At 41.6% G+C, this 20,673-nt stretch overlaps 1 protein-coding gene across 1 annotated transcript in view; it reads left to right on the top strand.

Annotated features, from left to right (window-relative positions):
• Positions 1-20,673, top strand: part of DNAH11 (dynein axonemal heavy chain 11) — a 213,524-nt gene that overhangs the window by 190,514 nt on the left and 2,337 nt on the right. Inside the window, 5 exon segments of the mRNA XM_007472188.1 lie at positions 2,638-2,829; positions 5,968-6,087; positions 12,411-12,653; positions 15,626-15,808; positions 15,891-16,006. Of these exon segments, the coding sequence (XP_007472250.1) occupies positions 2,638-2,829; positions 5,968-6,087; positions 12,411-12,653; positions 15,626-15,808; positions 15,891-16,006 (854 nt within the window).

Raw genomic sequence — 20,673 nt, forward strand, 5'->3', positions numbered from 1 at the left:
CAGGAAGGCACTTTAGGGCGGGCAGATAGTGGTCTCCATCACAGACCTCCTCCTTTCCCGTCTCCTTGTATCATCCTGGATGTTCTGTGTCGCTGCCGTGGCCCTATCTTGCTGAAGCCTGTGACATGGACAGAGGGTGATGAATGCCATGTACCTTGGTTCTCATTTGGGTGAGATAAATGGGTCCCAGTTGCTCCTATTGCCTGGCTGCCCTTCTTAGATGAGAAAAGCGCCTAAGGGATCTAGACAAGTTAACTGTTCTGTTTAGGTATTTTCATTTTTCATGCTTTGATTTTCAAGTCAAATTAAATCTGTGTTCTTAATCTTCTCCCCAAGTCAGAATTTATCCTCAAATTTTGACAGGTGTATTCATAGCGAACGAAGTGCATTTGATATTGATCCTTTATTACCCTGAACATTCTAGAATATTTATGTAAATATGATCAGTAAGTGACCAAGATGTAAAGAACCTTTTCTTTAGGATGCTGCCTACCTAACCCTCTTTCAGCTCAGTAGCTCTGCCTCTTGAAGATGTCATAAATGTTTGGGCTCCCTGCATCCCCAGATAACCAGATTTTTGAAGGAAGATGTAAATTTCTTTTTCTGTAGGATTTGCAGCAGAAACAAATAATGGTAACTGTGCATGTAAAATTGGCATCTGTGTGCGTGCAACGCTGTTATGTGTGTGTGGATGCCTGTTCTCTGTTCACAATGCTGTTTGTATATTTTCTGATACAAACACTTGATCACTTGCTTTGTAAAAATACAATTGACCTGAAATGTAGAATGTTAGGTAGACTCGTATTTTTCTTAGGAATGCCTGATTCACATTTTCTTCTAATGTCATTTATATTATCAGAGCATGATGAAACGGGCATTGACTTATGATTTTGTTTTTTTTTAGCAGTGAGGCTAAAATTAGTTCAGTTATATGAAGTATATAGACGGAAATAATGTACTAACTGTAGTACTTGGGTTTTCCGTGGACTATATGTAATTCAGGGAGGGTGTTAGGTGACTTGTTAGATCATAAAATTTTGTCACTTCCATTTGGTCTCCTAGAAATTTCTTCCTTTTAAAAGCAATGTATTTTTATATCCTTCAACATTAATTCCAATTATATGGTTTCTCTTTTCTTCTTTCACAAGCTTGCCTTTTACTTGATGTTTAGTTGTGGAAAAGTTATTTGTAATGATTGTATATTTTTAAGCCCCATAAATTTCCTAGAAGGGGCCTAGTCATTTAGAATAACCTGGTGATTTAGTTGGGTTAGCACTGTATGTGGCGTGGCCAATTCTAGAACTATATTTGGTGGTAATCCTGGATTCTGATGAAAGCGATAGAGAAAGAAACTAAAATGCTCTTCTGGTCCTGGACCAAGAGAACAAATCTAGGCTTGGTTTAGACTTTTACTGAAAGGCCTCTGGGAGGCCAGATCTGAGCTCCCACCCCAAACGGGTTAAATGTATTTTGTATTATAGATGCCCACATTGTCAGATCCATTCAAATGTAGACCGGGTGTAATTTGACCGTTTTAAAGGACAGGGCAGGAAGGTGCTGTTTTGGCCTCACCTTCCTCCGCTGCCCACCATCAGTTGAAGGAGTCATCCTCTGTTTTTCCTTGTTTGCCTCACAGGACTGCCAGATTTGAGAATGGGCAAAGTACTACCCTTAAGACAACAGATGGCTGTTTTTCACCTTTTAATTTTATGGCTTTTGGGGCCATAACCATATGAGTGTAGCATACCAGGTTTCCCTCTGCATTTGCCAAAAAAAAAATCTTACAGATCTACTCTACAGGACATATGTTTTCCAATCTTCCATATGCTGTTCTGTTATTCCAACAGTGAGTTTTATTTTCCAGCTCATTGGAAGAAAACCATTTGTCGTGGTGGTGGTATTAGTCAGGGGACAGTACAAAATTATAGTGATTCATACAAGATAATCTCTCACACGTAATTGGCAGCTCTGGTGCATGACATCAGCCACACACCCAAGCTCGTGGTGCCTCCACCATACCTAACTCCCAGCTTCCAAGTCGTCCAATCATCGTCATCTGTAGCTCATAGGAAAGGGAAAAGGACAACCAGACCAAGCAATTTCCCTTTACGCAAGTGATGTGAAAGTTGCATACGTCACTTCTGCTCAAACTCTGTTGGCAAAAACTTGGTCACGTGGCACATCTGGCTTCAAGAGGGGCTGGGAGATTGCTTTCTGATGAGTGGCTGTGTGCCCAGATAATCGGTATTACTATGGAACCAGGAGGAATGGAGAATTGGCATTAACTTATATTCCACTACAGTGATGAAATTAAGATGATGGCCTTTTTTCAAACAGATTGTACAAGAACATTTTTGCAGGGGATATTGATGTCAGGCAGTATTACCACTGGCAAAATGAATTGTCTCATTTTCTAGTGAAACAGAAGAATAACTGAAGCAAAATAAAAGCTTTCCTCTTAAATCAACAGACTGGCAAATGCCAAACAGTCTTCTCTCATGCTCTCCTAGCTTAAAACTGCATGTTACCTCTGTCCTAGGTCTCCCTCAAAGTCCTCTGCAAGACGATTGAAAACTCAGACCCTTGCCCTTGGAAACCATACGGATGGATGGTCAAACATTCTTTCTTTTCTCCCAGGATACACTTGAAGTGTGCTCCAAGGGGCAGGAGTTTAAAAGCATCCTCTTCTCTCTGTGCTACTTCCACGCCTGTGTTGCTGGGAGACTGAGGTTTGGCCCCCAGGGCTGGAGCCGCCGCTATCCGTTCAATTCTGGAGACCTCACCATCTGCGCCAACGTCCTCTGCAACTACTTAGAGGCAAACCCTAACGTAAGTGCCAGTGGCCAGATAACCTCTTCCGAGGAGTGTACTGAATCTGTCAGTCTTTGGGCACTATCAAAATGGACCATAATTTCTCTTTCGAAGCTATTATTGAAATAGCTGACACTACATATGCAATCCTCTGCCAAGTGTGAGGTTTTACAACAGTGGATGCTCGAACTTTATGAGATGGGTCAAGCCAGTTCTACATCAGCAGCTTAGTGCAAAAAAAAAAATGTCCTTCATTATGTTAACAAAAACAGTGGTTTACATGTGCACGTATGCCAGATTCATTAGGCAGGTAATGAAGCATTTGCACAAATGTAATTACATACAGCAATTCTGACAGTTCATAACACTGCATTAATAATCACTACAATTAGTTCTGATGATGGAAGCAATTTACAGCACGTCACATGTATAAATAATGGTGCATTTCCTGCATATGTCATTATTATGTATTAAGGATGCCACCTTGTTGTGACTTTTTCAGTAATGTTCCCCTTGATTTGAAGTTAAAGGTAGATGAATGATTTTATTTCATAGCTAAAATGTGTTCCACAGATGGGAACGGGAATGCTTCATCAAGAACATTTGTGTAAACTCTTATAAACTCAGTGACTGGATTTCAAAAGGATGAATCATTTTTAAGGATATTCTGGCTTAGTCCTCATAAGGGCAACTTTTTCCATTAAGTTAGATCTGTTAAAATCGAGGTATGTTTGTCAGAACCAACCAGGCGTGGTGCTTTAGGCCACACTTTCTATTAAAGGGCCTTTAAAACCATTCAACCATGTTTCTATGTATAAATGGTTCTTTTTGTTCTTTTGGTAATTATTGTTATCAAAGTTTTCTCAAGCTTTGAAGATGGTTTGACTACTATCTGAATATGTACACTTTGTACATAACATGGGTGTGTTCTCCTAAGGAACACATTTTGAATAAGTTGTATCCAAGATAAATGGCTTTAATATGGTATGTGATGATCACTGTTCCATATCTAGCATTTTTTTTAATTTATGAAGTTCACTTTGAGCATACTTTGACCATTCTAATAAATACTATTTTGTGTTGATCTTAGCACATTTTGTTTAAAATGTTGCAGGTAGAATTGACTATTATAATAGTTCTGGAGAGTTCTGGGTAGAAAATGAAATAGACCACTGAGTACTTTTATTCAAGTCCTTCATTACTGTCCCAGGAGGCTGAGGCCAGGAATATTATCCTATTTCAGCTGGACCCTGTACACAGTTGAGGTAGGAATGAAGGGAGCAAGAGAGGGGTCGACTCATGTTTCTCTCCGGCTCTCACGTCCCGAGGCTCGGCAACACCAGTTGGCCGATTGAATCGTGCTATGTCCTGCTGCTTCTCCCACGGGTGTTCCAGCATCAAGACAGCTTTAAGTTTTAAACACGCACTCTTGTGTGTTAGATGTCTTGACCCAAGTCATTCACCACACATCACATTACGAAGCAAGTTAGTTAGATCTGGGAATTAAGTTGACGTGCCCACATAGTTTGGTTGTACAAGATGCCCTTTTCCGGAAGGTATATGTGTAAACTTGGAAGTAGGCAGACGATAGATGATATTTCGAGTCATGAGATTAGATGAGATCATCAAGGTTACAGAGTATAAATGAGAGATCTAAAGATTACGTCTTAGGGAATGCCAACGTTTAACTATTGTAAGAACTTCGATATTTTTCCATATGAATTTCATAAGTCTCACCATACGGAAATTCTTGAATGTCAAGGTTGGAAGACTTTAATTGAAAACATCATTTGGTTGTTTACATTTAAGGTTGGGGATGGGGCTATGTAACGTCTGACTTTGGTTTTACAGAGCCTAGAGGGAGTAGGAAGAAACATTGTTTTTCTGTAGCAGTACCTTTCTCCCACCCTGTGGAGTACAGTTTGGGGGACATGCCCAAGAAGACCTCTACTGAGTAACAACAAGTTCACATTTTTTTCGGGCTGTACCACTGTGCCAAGGGAAGGGTTACCAAAAAAAAAAAAAAAAGTATTTGTAAAAAACAAAGATCAAGATTTGTGGGAAGAAAATCAATTATTGAGAATAGATCCCTAGCTGATTAAAATCTTGAGGGAGCTATATATCAGATAATAATGTATATCAGGCATTAATTGTGATCAGAGAAATAAAGTTAAGAGGTGTCTGTTTCCCATCCATTTCTGTTCTATGGGAGGTAGTCCATGGCATGGCTGAGAGAGCATGGTACAGTGTAGCCACTTTAAGTTTTTGTTCACATCAAAGTGGCTTAAAAGAAAGACGTATTTGAGGTTCATTTATTCAAATTCAAATAAAGTTGTAGCCAAGTACATTGGAAATAGTTGAAGCAATTTTACTTGTTCTGTCACATCATGCAACAAATGAAGGCTATAATTAAGTTTTTACTTGAACTGCTGGGAGGCAGTATACTGCCCCCGAGGGTATAAAGGTTTCTGTCTAGAAAGGCTTCATCACAAACTGGCATGTTTTGCAAACCCAGAGGAAGCCAAAGGGTAGCAAAGAGGGGCTTCAAACCCTGTGAAGCCAAATAAAGAGGAGATACGGTGATTCCTTGAATAAAACATACTACAGTCATTAGTTACAGCACTTGAAACAGTCATGGAGGCCAGTCATGTCATAAACCGAGCCCTCAAATCAATCTGTGGCAAACGGCTTGGTTTGCCTGGACTTTTGGAAGGTGCTGGAATTCTAAGTAACACCCCAAATTCAAATTGTATAGGTTTTTCTTTCTTTTCCCTGATGTAGATCATTTAGGTCATAAAACCTGGTATAAATCACATCATAAAAATGTCATCCCTCAAAGGTCCTATGAACCAACACCCTCTTGTGGATTTTAGATGAGGTTCTGAATGTGTAAACCTTAACTGCATGACATGTTCTAGGAATAATCCGGTTTGCTTTAAAATCTTCATTAAAAGCTCACTGAATGTATTAAAACACACTGAAAATAATTCTCAGCCAATTAAATCCTGGCAATTCAGACAATTCCTGAACCTCTTTTAAATGCTCCTGTAGGTGGGGGCTTGTAGAGAGGCACTTGCTGCTGACTGACTGTTCGGAAGCAGGTGCCCCGAACCCGGAAGTGAACGTTTGCATGATTCCCCTCCCCTCTCCCGCCAGGTCCCATGGGAAGACCTCCGTTACCTCTTTGGTGAGATCATGTACGGGGGCCACATCACAGATGACTGGGATCGCAAACTGTGTCGGGTGTATTTAGAAGAATTCATGAATCCCTCTCTGGTAAGACATTTCTTAAGTCATTTCACAGAGGAGAAAGTTCTAGTAAGATTCTTTTTTAACTTTTTATTTTATAGTGCAGTAGAGCTGATTAACAATGGTGTATTCGTTTCAGGTGTACAGCACTGTGATTGAGTTATACATACACGTTATCTGTTCTTTGTCAAATTCTTTTCCCGTTCAGGTTGTTACATCATATTGAGAGGAGTTCCCTGCGCTATACAGTAGATCCTTGTTGATTATACATTTTAAATATGGCGGTGTGTGCATGCCAATCCCCTAACTCCCCCTTCTGCCCACCTCCCCGCCTGGTAGCCAAAAGTCCATTCTCTAAGTCTGTGAGTCAGTTTCTGTTTTGTAAATAAGTTCATTTGTATCACTTTTTTTTTTTTTTTTTTAAGATTCTGCATATAAGCGATAGTTTGCTTTCTCTAAGAATTTTTTAAACTCATTTCACTATGTAAATAATTCTTGAACGTTATTGAGGATTCTTGGCCTTTTGTGAGTATATTCTGGCATACCTTCCAGGGAGTTTGTAAGTTTGTTAGAAGTGTACGATCTTGGGCCCCACCTCAGACCCACAGAATCCGAATCTGTGTTTTAGCAAGACACCTCCCTGCCACCACCACAGGTGGTTTCTGTGCCCACATGAAGCACTGTCCCATGCACAGACTCACTGGATCTTTGAGATAACCCCGTGAGGTACACAGCACTGACACTGTCACCCCATTTCATAGACAAAGAGACTGGGTCACGGTGATTTGCCCCAGGTCTCCCAGTTATCCCAGGCAGGGGCTCTAGCCAGACGTATTGATTTCAATTCAGTGGCTCTGATACAAGTGAACTCTATAGTTCTTTCTCTGGCACAGAGGCCATGGAGTATTCTAAATTTTGATCACTAACTCCTAACTAAATATGTGCTCAAGAAAACTGCGGTGATGCGAGAGGGCAGTTCTTCCTTCTGTGAGGAAGGGGCAGAGCTCCCTTGTACTGGAGTTTAAAGAGGCCAGGTACCCTTTTCCCATTTCTCATCTTACTAGCCCTATGTCTGTGTACACCAACACACCCACCTGGTTTGTGACTGGTGCTGGGTTTTCTGGAAAAAGCACTCAGTCCTTGTTTTCCATACCGAAGTAGCTGAAAGTGGTGGCATACTTTTCTCATGTCTCTCTCCAAAGGTTTCCAGGTTCATGGCCATTGCCTGATTATTTCTTGGAGACCCAAGGCACCCTCCACCGTGCCATCTCTACTCCCACTGGGGCAAGACACCAGCTGTGTTTAGAGCTGTGCCGTGTATTTTTTTAAAAAATGGTTTGAGCAACCTCCTGTTAATAATTTCTTGAGAACTTCATCTCCTAAAAGCATTATGCCTTCCTCAAGTCCATTTTGAGAAGTAATATAATCATGTATTAGAAAACATGGTGTACTGTAGTCTCATATAGAAAATTGAGGACAGATTATTTTTTGCTACTTTTAATAATGTTAAACAATTTGGGGACAAGGCAGGAAAAAAAAAAAAAAAAGACTTTCCTGCCATGTGACCATTATTTGTTTCATTTGACTGTGAGTCTCCTGGTCTTTCCTTAGTTCTAATGAGCAAGGTTTCAGGGGTCAGAAAGACACTTTCAATTTAGCACAATTGGAAGTCACTCCTCAGAAGAGGTCTGGGAGTACGTTACCATGGAGATGGGAAAGATAAACAGGGTCGGGTGTGCTACCTTTACAGAGGCTGATTTCTCTGAATGATGGTGGAGGTCAAGGGGCAGAGCGAAAAACTCACTCTGCTCTTCCCTCTCTGGTTCTGGCCTGAGGATGAGAGTGAATTACTGTTGCCAACCGAGACAGTCCATTAACCTTCACAAGCCTGAACTCCCATTCACATAATTGTAAAATAAATACAGATGATGCAACCTGAGGGGCATCTCTGGTGTGTGCATTAGCCCTTTAGAAATTTAGGTACCTGCCCTTCCATGCTGCTCTGGTGAGGTTTTCAGGATGGAGATGCTCATTTGCAGTCTTACATCCTCACCAGAAAGCACTACCTTGTCAACTCACCAGAGCAAGTGAAAGCACTGACTGGTTTGGTGGCAGAAACTGCAAAATCCCAGTTATTTTGTTCTCATACAGATGTTTCCTGCTTATGCCGTTTACGTTGTTAGGAACTTAAGCTAACACTTCAGCATCTTGCAGGATGTCTTTTTGCCGCTTCTCACATTGGTTAACTTATTTGGCAATTAGTGTCTTTGGTTACATGGGCACGTACGTGGTCAAACCTTGGAATGCTTTCAGTGGCTTTGTCCTGTTAGGAGGATGAATGAGTTTCTTGTTGGGTAAATGACACGGCATTTAGAGAGGGTTCCCCAACGGCAATGTGCTTTAGAGGGTTCCTGGCCAAAGTTAGGGAATTATAATTAATATTCTTCTCTCATATAAGGTGCATACTTGGCAATGCTAAACACGTAATACGGTAAGTTACTTTTGGAAAATAAGGTATCAGGTCACCTGAAAGCTGTCAAATATTAACAGCTTAAAAGTTGGGCTTTGAAGTAAAACAAAATGACCAAAAAGCTCGGGTTCAAATTCAGTGCTCCCTTGTGTTTGCTGTGCAGTTTTAGATACATCACGGAACCTGAGCCTCTGTTTATTCATTTGTGAAACTAGGGAACACAGTAGCAGTCACTCAGCATCCTCTCCCCCTCAACCTGCCCCACTCCCCAGCACCAGGCGACCATTAGTCTACTTTCTGTCTCTGTAGATTTGCCTTATCTGGACATTTCATATAAATGGAGTCACACAGTATCGGGCCTTTTGTGTCTGACCTCTTTCACTTAGCATGTTTTCAAGGTTCATCCACGTTACAGCATGTATCAGTACTTCATTCCTTTTAAGGGCCAAATAATATTACATCGTATCCATAGACTATTTTATTTATCTGTTCATCAGTTGATGGATATTTGCGTTGTTTCCACTTCGGGGCTATTATGAATAACGCTGCTTTAAATATTCATATATGTGTTTGCATGGACATACATTGCCACTTCTTTTGGGTGTATACATAGAAATGAAATCATTGGATCATATGGTAACTCTATGTTTAATGTTTTGAGGAACCACCAAACTGTTTTCCAAAGTGGCTGCATCATTTTATATCCCCACTGGCGATATACGAGGGTTCCGTTCACTCCACATCCTCGCGGCGGGTGTGAAGTGGTCACATTGTAGTTTTGTTTTGCATTTCCCTGAAGACTAATGATGTTGAGCATCTTTTCCTGTGCTTATTAGTCATTTGTGTGTCTTCTTCGGAGACATGTTCATTTAGAACTACTGATTCTTTGAGGCCTAACAATAACCTTATCAAACAGCCCTCCCCCAAAGGCAGGACAGGTGGCCACCGTGCAGAGAGTTAGGGTCCCATCAGCAAGAAGCAGCTTTTCATAAAAGCCTCTCAGTGGGGTGGGAGAAGGCTTGGATTTAGAATCAGGATTCCCAGAGCTCCTTGAGTATGTTGACATTTTCACAGATTTCTTGAAGTAAGAGAACAGAAGTCTCTGTGTGAACTAAGCCTTGCTTATCGAGCTTCACTTGTTTGACATCGTAGTAGGAACTTACAGTAGGACATTCTCAGGTTTTGTTTTTCCTTCTAGAAAATTAGGGTGTGCTTGAGGTAATCATGTCTGTTTCTAGGGCACAGGAAGGACTAAAAGTAACCTTTGTAAAAGGCTGCTGTGTGCCTATAGCTATTTGCATACATTGTCGTTAAATCCTCATGGCCACGATCTTTAGGTTGCTATTAGGATCTCCACTTTACCGATGAGATTGAAACTCAGATAAACTGTCATTTTTTGAAGACCACCAAACCATTCGGGGTGGGGGGGGGGGGCGGAACTGAACCAGATCTGTCTGGCTATAAACTGTTGACTTTGCTGTTTGCCTTTGCTTTGCTCACTGCCCAACATGGGGAAGGCACTCTTCACATATTTGTAAACAAACTGCCTAATTGTCTTTCCAGAAAGCCTGGACCATTTGCACTCCCACCAGCATTCTACGAACATGCACTCAAACAAATGACCAGTCCCCAGGCATTTTGAAAACTGATCTGTCTGTATAAACTGTTGACTTTGCTGTTTGCCTTTGCTTTGCTCACTGCCCAACATGGGGAAGGCACTCTTCACATATTTGTAAACAAACTGCCTAATTGTCTTTCCAGAAAGCCTGGACCATTTGCACTCCCACCAGCATTCTACGAACATGCACTCAAACAAATGACCAGTCCCCAGGCATTTTGAAAACTTCCAAGTGGTTCCACTTTTTGGTTACTTTCTTTGCTTGAAACTCTATTTAACTTTGGCTGCATTGAAAAACAATTAACTGTGGCTCTTAAATTTTCTTTTAACTAGTGAGCACTAATAGGGAAAGTCAAGTCCTTGTTTGTAGGGAATACATTTTGGCTTGGAGATGTTTAGTCTAACTTCTGGTTTTAGTATTCATATTTTGTGCCCACATTTTTATTTTGGCTAATTTATCTATCCAGTAATGGTGAGGTTAAATCTCCTTCACAGTTTTGCTTTGGTCATGCCGAGTCAGGTAAAATTTTAATTTTGAATATTTTGATATATAAATGTGAAATGATAGGAAATGTGAATAAATGAATAAAACAAGCCTAGCTGATGGATACTGGTCACGAGAGAGTCTGCATTGCTCCTTCTCATGTTTATTGGGGCCAGGTCTCTGTTTCTGGCAATACGAAAGACTGGATAACTTGAAAATTCTCGCGATACAAAATAAAAATAGAAATTCTGACTTTAACATTTAAAGTGCCTTTTGGAACTCAGGAGAGCAATTAAGCGTCATCCCTAAGGACACGGGCTCCCTAGGCAATCTGGGATTGCAGGTTTGAGAAGGAAGGAACAAACTGCCACTACTCACAGATGACATGATTGTGTAGAAAATCGTGCTTATTTTGTCTCCATTGGACTGTGAGTTCCTTAAGAACTAGGTCATATGAATCTCTTATACTTCCACGGCTTATTGGGGTATACTAGGTGATCAGTTCATACGATTGAATGAATTAATGAATAGTCACTTTGTCTCCAGGTGATAGTGAGGGGACCAGGTAGCATGAACATAACACAATTACAGAGATAAACCCCATTTTCAGAAAATGATTTTAAAATTCTAGGCCTAAAATAGCTACATTAGGTGATGGTTTTTAAAAACTAGCATTCCCTGTACATTTAAGTGCATGTAGACAGAATTCACAGCAAGAGAGGCTGGGAAAATTAAACAGAAGTGTAATGGTCCCCTGGGAACTAAAGAGCAATCGGGGGGAAAAAAATCTGAGATTACACTGAGTTAACCAGAAAAGTATAAGTGCTGGATTGACTGTGTTTATAGCTGGTCAGAGACTGAGGCCCATAAATTGTTTAGTTACATTTTGAAGTGCTACATTCTAACCTTTAGAAGTTTTGGTACTTCTGCTCGCATTGCCTTGGTTGAGAACAGTCTTCCCGGTGGAATGTCTAACCCTTCTCCCCGGCCTGAATGAAGTGGACGGGTGTGAGTAACGCCTGATAACTCCAGCCGCTCACTCATTAGGCAACTTTGGATTGAGCACCAGTTTGTGCTAGCTAGCAGTTGCCCCAGGGTCTACAGATCTTGAGGTGAGCTACGCAGACTCTGCCCTGAGAAGCTGAAGGTCACAGGGAGGTAGCACTCATTTGACTTTTAGTGTATACTCTGCCCTATAACATGTTAGTTACACACACTCCCCCGTATTGTTTAAGATAGGCACATATAATTATGCATGTTTACAAAATCTACATGCATAACACATAAAATAGTTTGAACTAGTACTGCAGAAAGTACTATTAAGTCAATACTAAAATGAGTTCAGAATTGAGATTAAAATCAAACATATGCCCAGGCAAGTTACTCTGAGTCTCAATTTCTCTCTGCGAAATGGGGATATCTGGGAGAATCAATGATTTCAAGCATGCAACAGGGTGACCAATACACAGCAGATGGCTCAGCACCTGTGCGTTCCCTTTGTGTGCATGTATTGTGTTACCCCAAGCAAACCGCAAACCAGGTCTTCTTAAGGATGGGATTCATGTGTGTTCCTTGGACTCCTCCCCAGAGGTCAGCGTGGTACCATACACAGAGCTGAGTGACTGATTACAAGAGGGTCAAGAGATATTCTCGAGAGCTCGCTATCGATCCAGCATTGTGCTGGGACCATCTTACCGGCGTGTTCTCAAGGTGTTTGGGAAGTGAAGATTGATGTCCACTTAGATTTGGAATAACTGACTTTTCCTTTGTGGTTGAAGATTGATGATGAACTGATGCTGGCACCAGGATTTGCTGCCCCACCCAATCTGGATTATTCAGGCTACCACCAGTACATAGAAGAGATGCTTCCTCCGGAAAGCCCAGCACTGTATGGCCTCCACCCAGATGCTGAAATAGAATTCCTGACAGTCACATCCAACACTCTCTTCAGAGCTTTGCTGGAGACGCAGCCCAGGAATGCACTCAGTGGTGAAGAGCTGGGACAGTCCACAGAAGACAAGGTAGAGGGTCATTCTTTCTTTTCTATTGAGTTACACTGTATATACAGTAAAGTACACTAATCCTAAGTGCACAGCTAGTGAAGTTTTTACCTTTGTGTGCACATAACCACCACCTGGATCAAAATACAGAACATTTCCAGCACTCCAAAAGGATACTCCTGCCCCTTACCGATCAGTACCCTCTCTACCCCAGGCCAAAGGTACCCACTCTCCTTACCTCTGTCGCCACAGACTAGATCGAGATTTCCCAGTGTTTAAACTTCAAATACATGCAGCCTTACAGGATGTACTAATTTATGTCTGGCTCCTTTCACTCCACATTTCATTGTGAGATTTGTGAGATTCATCCACGTCGCTGCATGGACCAGCGGTTCATTTCTGTTTCGTATTTTACTATGTAATTCTTTATTTATATATATAAAATTCTTAATTTGCTCCTTCTATAGGGGATGGATGTTCAGGTTCTTTCTAGCTTTTCATTACAATGACTATCACAGCCGTGCACATTCTTGTATAGTCTTTGGTCAGCATACAAAGGTTAACTCCCAAAGCTATCTGCTCATCATACTCATTCCTGTATACCCAGAAGTGGAATTGTTGGATCAAAAGGTATAATGTTCAGCTTTAGTAGATACTCCCAGTTTTCCAAAGTGGTAGAACCCCTCATACACACTCCCACCAGCAGTGTGTATAAGTTCCAGTTGCTCCTGCTTCTTGGGGTCTTGTTACGAGTCATGGTATTTCTTTGTGGTTTTAACTTTGCATTCCTCCGTTAAGGAATAATACTGAACATTTTTTCATACGCTTATGGCCGTTTGGATGCACTTGTGTGTGAAGTACCTCTTGCACTTGCTTGCCCGATTTCTAATTGGGTCGTTGTCAATCTTTTTCTTACTGATTTGTAAGAACTCTCTTATTTCAGATGTGTGTCCTTTGTTAGGTGTATGTATTGCAAATTTCTTCTCCACATGTGTGGCTTGCCTTTCGTTCAGTGTGTTTTTGGCTCTGTCATTTTTTTTTTTTTTTTTCTCGGTACGCGGGCCTCTCACTCTTGTGGCCTCTCCCGTTGCGGAGCAACAGGCTCCGGACGCGCAGGCTCAGCGGCCATGGCTCACGGGCCCAGCCGCTCCGCGCGGCATGTGCGATCTTCCCGGACCGGGGCACGAACCCGTGTCCCCTGCATCGGCAGGCGGACTACCAACGACTGCGCCACCAGGGAAACCTGGCTCTGTCATTTCACTGCGCCACCAGGGAAGCCCGGCTCTGTCATTTTGTTACAGTGTCTTTTTTCACCTTTTCTTGGGAGATTGGCATTATCGTTCTTTTGAAGGTTCTTATTACCGTAGAATGATGGGGATGAGAAATGGACATCAAATAATTTTTTTTACCTTTGGATTAAAATCTTACTTCTCATTAATTTAAAACCTGAATAGCTTATTTTTCCCTCAATAAATTAGCCTCTGTTTCTCCCAGAATTATCAATCAAGGATCCAGTGTGTAGAAACACAATAAACATCAGGTCTAATTATAGTGAGGTCCCAGGAACTTACCATATTATTTCTTGAAATTTTTCAGTTATTTCTTGAAAGGAGGCCATTCATTGAGACACTTGTTGGTAATTTAGAAGCTTTAGAATTTGTTACAGCACGTTTTATCCTATATACTAACATCTTCCCTATATGAATTTAGATTTTTAAAAAGAGGAACGAATTTAAAAATCCATCCATTTGGGAAGATCTATAGTGTTAATAGAAGCAGAGAGGTGGATGAGGTAGGTCTTCATCTAGTTCTGGGGCTTCAATCTCTCCAGGGAGACAGCTGATCATTACACCAGAAAATGCAAAGCAAATGAGGTAAAGATGCCTCAGCATCTCCTACAAGCAGACTGGTCGTACCAACCACCATCTACTAGGTGTTTATATACTAGGCACTATAGAAAGTGCTTTACAAATATGCCAGTTTAATCTGCAAGAGCTCTGAGTAGTATCGGAATCTCTCTTTTGGAGATAAGCTTAGGTGACTTCCCAAGGCCAGACAGCTAGAAAGGGCCAGGAAAGGAAACCAGATTTTAGCTGAGTCCCAAAGCCTTTCTTTGACCTAAGTTTTCTACAGCACTGTGTTTCATACTCTGTACTGCTGCTGTAAATAAGCTCAAGATTTCAGGATCTGACAAATGACCTGCCAAGGGTGCTAATAGAGCAATCTGCACGCATCCCGTCTGAGCCACAGGCAATAATGCGAGAAATAAATGAAAGGCTACAGGCAGTATCTTCCAATCTTTTGTCCTTCTTAGGTATTTGTTGGTTTTCCCAGCTCTGTAAAACTGCATCGTTGGAATAAATATCCACATCAGAGTACTATGTACATATGCACGTCTTCAGTGAACAAATCCTTCATTTCTTTAGGGCAACAGCTACAAAAGATAGAGGCTTCCTTGTTGTTGGAAATACTGATCCAAATTGCCCCCCAAATTTTAGGATGTATCAGTTGCAAGGGCAGCGTCGCAGAGTCACCAGAATTAACCCACGTGTAAAGGGCAGCTTTGGTTCTTGTGACTTTTCAAATAACTTTTCTAAAATAGCAGATTGCAAAATGGACTACCCAGATATTGGGGTTCTCCATCCTCCGATCATGTCTTTACAAACAAATGAAATGTAGTCGATGAGAGAGAGTTCTTATGTTCCCTGAATGCTAACAGTAAATGAACTATAAACAAATAGCACCTCCCTGACTAGACTGTGGGATGTCAAGGAGAGGAGGGCTGCACCGATTGAGGGAGTTGGCGGTGCCACTCTGCCCCCCTCCTGGGAGTTAGTAGGCATCTTTTAAACTCATTAGCAAGCATCTTTGGGAGTCGTATGGTACGGTCTTAGACTTAAAAAAAAAAAAAAAAAAAAAAGAGGCTATATCGTCACCGTGACCAAAAATGAAATAGAAAGGAGCTAAATCTTTGTCTTTGTTAATGATTTCAGGTTAAGAATGTCTTGGATGACATTTTGGAGAAACTTCCAGAAGAGTTCAACATGGCAGAGATAATGCACAAAAACCCAGACAGAAGCCCCTATGTCCTTGTCTGCTTCCAAGAATGTGAGAGGATGAATATTCTCCTTCGGGAAATCCGGGTGTCACTTCAACAATTAGACCTTGGATTGAAGGTAAGTTTAAAAGTGAGACTAGAGCAGCCTTCTTCACATTAAACGATACTCATTATGTGGCCTTTTTTTTCCTCCCTGCAAGGGGGAGCTGATGCTGTGTCCTGACCTGGAAGCCCAGCAGTCTGCGCTGAGTCACGATGCAGTACCGGAAAGCTGGAGCAAACTGGCGTACCCGTCTACTTACGGCCTGGCCCCATGGTAAGTGCCCCACGCCCGCTGCTGCCGGCCATCGCCAGCCTCACGGCTGGTTTGGTGTTCAGAATTATGCCTCATAGGAACCATGAAAAATGTACTTTGTGATTGTATTCAGCCATAACTGTGCAAACCACCACCAGTTTCACTTGAGTGAAAGGCAAAAATCAATTAGAAGTCAGGCTCAGAGCAAGATTCGAATTCTGCTTTTCACTGAATAGCTATCTGATCTTGGACAAAATACCTGACCTCTGTGTTTCAGTTTTTCATCTGAAAAATGTGGAGAACAGAATTCCCTCCTTGAGTGGATCGGATTTAAATGGCCACGGGAGGCACCCTTAAGTTTACCCTCACATCATGTTATACCCTTATTTTCAAAGCCAGTGATTACTAGTGCCATTTCACAGCGAACTCCTAAAATGGTAAGCGGTAAATCAGACTGCCTTCAATTTGGGGGTGTGACCGCAGTGACGTGCCACAAAGCCAGGGACAGAAATTCACAGCTCCCTGAAAGCCAGTGTTGTCTCCAACCACAACTAGGCCTTGGTAGTCAGCACCGAAGTTTCACAAGGCTGGCTCTATTCTTGGCTTTTCCACATGGACTTTCTTTCTTTCTTCTCACCTTCCTAAATTTTTCTTCCACGAACCAGAATGCTACTCTCATCCTTAAACTGGAGGGTCCCATTAGAATTCCAAGTGACCGCATGTTGGAACTGCCCCCCCGCCCCCGGCAGGCACGCAGGGGTTTGCTGGGGGGGGGGGGCAGGTAACCCAGTGAAGGTGCCCTGCGGAAATGCCACAGATGGCAGCAAAGCATCACGGCAGGGAAGAGTGAACAAAGCCTCTCACTGGATTTCTGTTAATGCTATGAATATCTAAAATCAGATTTTATATTTCCAATCAAAAAAAGGATTTATATTTACACTTAAATTTTATAGCAATAACTTAGACTTATCTCCACCGTCTTATTTTGTGCTTCCTAAATTCTGTATTTTTCTTAGCTGCTTCTTTTCCAAACGTTTCTGACTTCTGTTGGCTTAAGTTTTCTTTATCCCATGTTTATCCCTGTACAGTTCCTATTATTTTAGGAAGACTCTTGATGTTGTAACATAAACACTTTCGGTGTTTCTAACGCAACATAAAGTCCATACTTTTTCCTTTAGACGTTTTAAGCTCCTCCCGATCTGGAACTGTAGTTCAACTTTATTTTAATCCACAGTATTTTTGTTTTGTTTACAGTCGGCGATTATTATTACTATTTTTTTTTTGCGGTACGCGGGCCTCTCACTGTTGTGGCCTCTCCCGTTGCGGAGCACAGGCTCCGGACGCGCAGGCTCAGCGGCCATGGCTCACGGGCCCAGCCGCTCTGCGGCATGTGGGATCTTCCCGGACCGGGGCACGAACCCGTGTCCCCTGAATCGGCAGGCGGACTGTCAACCACTGCGCCGCCGGGGAAGCCCCAGTCGGCGATTATTTTTGCTTAATAACATGTATAGATTTCTTTGTTCTTTCCTGTACTTTGACTTCCAAATAAGCTCTCCTACTCCAAACGATTTGGGTAGAACTGGTATTAATATCTCCACTTGACAGACGACTGAGACAGATCTGATGTTTCTCCCAAGACAATCCAAGTATTAATTCTTCTATATAAGTGATTTATAGATAAGTAATTTGTATACATGACAAATAGAGAAGTAAAACCATTTAAACTTTTGTCATGAGATTCTATCATTTCAAGACAAAAAGACCTTTCAAGACTTATTTTTGCTGTTGACAGACTGTCCCTTGGGAATGTTTTTAGGATGCTTTTGTCCAGGTCATTTGCAAAGATGGCCTGTGGTGAATTTGATGTATGTTTGAGAAAACGCAGTTACAAAACTCTTGTGGGACGGAATATAGACGATTCAGAAAAATGATGTTAAAAGTATACATTATAATTTATTTGACCTGTGTCACCTGTAGAGAGTTGTCATAGTTCAGCTACTGTGCACTTGCAAAAATCATGTCAGATGACTTATTTTAAAGCCCAGCCACCTATGTTTTTTTTCCTCACCACAAAGAGCATATCCAGACACCATGCCATCGCCACAGATATGGTAAGAATTGCCCTGCTGCATCATAGCCACCAAAGCGATGTTCCCTGAGAGATGTTTGCAAAACTTCTATTTGTTGTATCTTTCTTTTCTTTCTCATCTTTTACGCCTTTGGCACAGGGTCCTATTTACTTTTAATCCTAAAATAAAAGTGAGCCCCTTTCCAGTTGGCATAAATTCAGGAAGTAAAGTTCAGGCCACACTGGGGCCACGTGGTCAGCACTGAAAAAGGCAAAGAGGGAAGGAAAGAAACTGGGCTTGAGGTTCTCTGAGCTGCTGAATCAAGCATGACTTGAGTCAGATTTTCTCTGGAACCTTCAGTTATAGGATGCAAAAATGCCACTCATCACTGAAACAACAAGCAGCGGCAGCATGGATGCTGTGCGCACCTCACCTGGGGCTCCTCTGTCCTGGATCCCCTCTCTTCATTGCCCTAAAGGAGGAAGTACACGGCAGGCTTCCAGGGTACGTGGTGGGGAGTAGACGGTATTGTCTGAATTCTCTTTACTGCCCTCTCACTTGATTAATGGTCTACCTGTATGTAGAATTCTAGGTACGATTATTTTCTCTCAGAACTTCAGTGTTATAAGTGCATTGTCTTCTGGCGTTTATTGCGGCTAGTGAGTCTGTTCATAAATATCTGTCATTCCTTCACAACTAAGTTATTGTCTCTGGGAGGTTTTTAAGATTTTTTTTCTCTTGACCCTTAATGTATTAATATTCTGTAATCAATGCTCTGTAATTTTTACTGCTGCATTTAGGTATGGTCTTTTAAAAATGCATCTTACTTGGTACTGTGTGCTGTTACAAATGGGAGGCCACAGTTGTTTCCACCCTGTAAAATTCTTAGCCTTTCTTTCTCCAAATATTGCCCTTGCCATTCTCTTCATCTGCCTGAACTCTCAGTATGTTCCCTCTGTGTGTCCCTCCGTGTGTTCTGGTTAAGTCTGCCAGTTCTGGCTGATCTTCATTATATCTTCAATTGTCTCCTGTTCTCTTGCCTACTGTTTCTCTCCTGAATTTTTAGTTTCACGTTGCTTATTTTGAGGGGAGGGGAAAGTACCTGACCTAGATGACTGCCACCCTTTTTCTTTCTCAAGTTTAAACGTATTAAAAGTCTTGATTTCAGATTCCTCTTATTTTTATTTTTTGGGTTCTCTATACCTTCCTGTTTCTTGGATTTGCGGGTGGTTTTTCATGCCACATAATCAGTTGTCTTCCTACTCAAATAACAGTTTGGCTGGTTATGAAAGTAATTTAGCCCATTCGCTGTCAGAGGACTTTGTAGGCATCGTTCTACTCTGCTTAAATGCTGCTGTGGAGGTGTCTGAAGCTAACATAATTTTTTTCCCCCTTTATATAAACTCTTTGTATTTTTTCCTGGCTGTCCAGAGGATTCTCTGTCTCCAGTCCACATTAAGATATATCTTAGTGTTGATTATTACGTTTCATATTTTCTTGCAACATATGTCCCCAATTATAATGATTCAAATTTGTAACTTAGGAAAACTCACATTTTCTAGAACTGTATTACTAAACGTGTGCTGTTTCATTCAGCATTCGTCCTATTTCTACTCTCTTTAACTCCTTTTTTCCATTTCCTTTTGCTTTTTTTTTTTTTTTTTTTTTTCTATTCCGCCTTACGCTGTTTACTTTGTGCTTTCATTTCTGTAATTCTTTTCTGAGATTTTTCCAACTTAATTTCCTCACTTATTTTTCTTACCTTATCTGTTTAATGCATAATCTTGTTACACAATCACTCACTTTTAGAAAAACTGGTTGCTGCAGTGTTTACCCTCTTGTGACAACATTTTGAGATTAGAAAGTCGTCTTGCTGTCCCTGCTTTCCCTGTTCTTTGCCTTTCTTCTTTGTGGGGTCTATCATGGAGTATGTTTTCCCTAAAACCAGCTATTTGAAAGAATTTAATATGGGGCAAGGCCCAGGGCCATGTTCTAACCTGGCAGGAATTTTCCAAGTTTAAATGTGAACGTTTAAAAGCCTTTCCTCCTTCACGGCCCAATCTCAGACAGACGTTTCCTCCAAGTGGTGGTCTGTCGGGATGATTTCTCACTCAACCCTGCTTCCTTGGCAACTGCGAACGAAACAAAGTCCCAGGAAATGTCAGTGCTACCTGCTGTGGCCCTCACCCTGGAGAACTGCTCTGCTGCCTTTTCCCCTGGGCTCTTCACTCTGTGCTCCATTTCCCTACTGTTTTTAGCAGTCCTTCGACCTACATTTCAGTATCTCCTCATTTTATGAAAGTTCATTTTTCCTTAGCTTCTGTGAGCTGGCTTCCTCACAGGTAAATTTTAGATACTTCCTACCTGGCCTAATTGCTGTGCCCACGGGATGAGAGAACCTGTGTAAAATCAGCAGTTTCTCACACCACAGGCTTTGGATGGATGGAAGATGGTTGGTTCCCTTAATAGCCTTTCCTTTCCTGGCTTTCAGGTGATTACTGCACGTGGGAAGGCCTAATGTCACGTTTTACTGCCCCTGCCTTTCCTGGCAACCCTGGTCTTAAAACAGTCATGGCAGCCTTCCCCTCGCCATCCTTAGACACACGGGGGGGGGGGGGG

The sequence above is a fragment of the Lipotes vexillifer genome, unplaced genomic scaffold, assembly GCF_000442215.2.
Source record: "Lipotes vexillifer unplaced genomic scaffold, Lipotes_vexillifer_v1.1 scaffold474, whole genome shotgun sequence".
NCBI classification, from domain to species: Eukaryota; Metazoa; Chordata; class Mammalia; order Artiodactyla; family Lipotidae; genus Lipotes; species Lipotes vexillifer.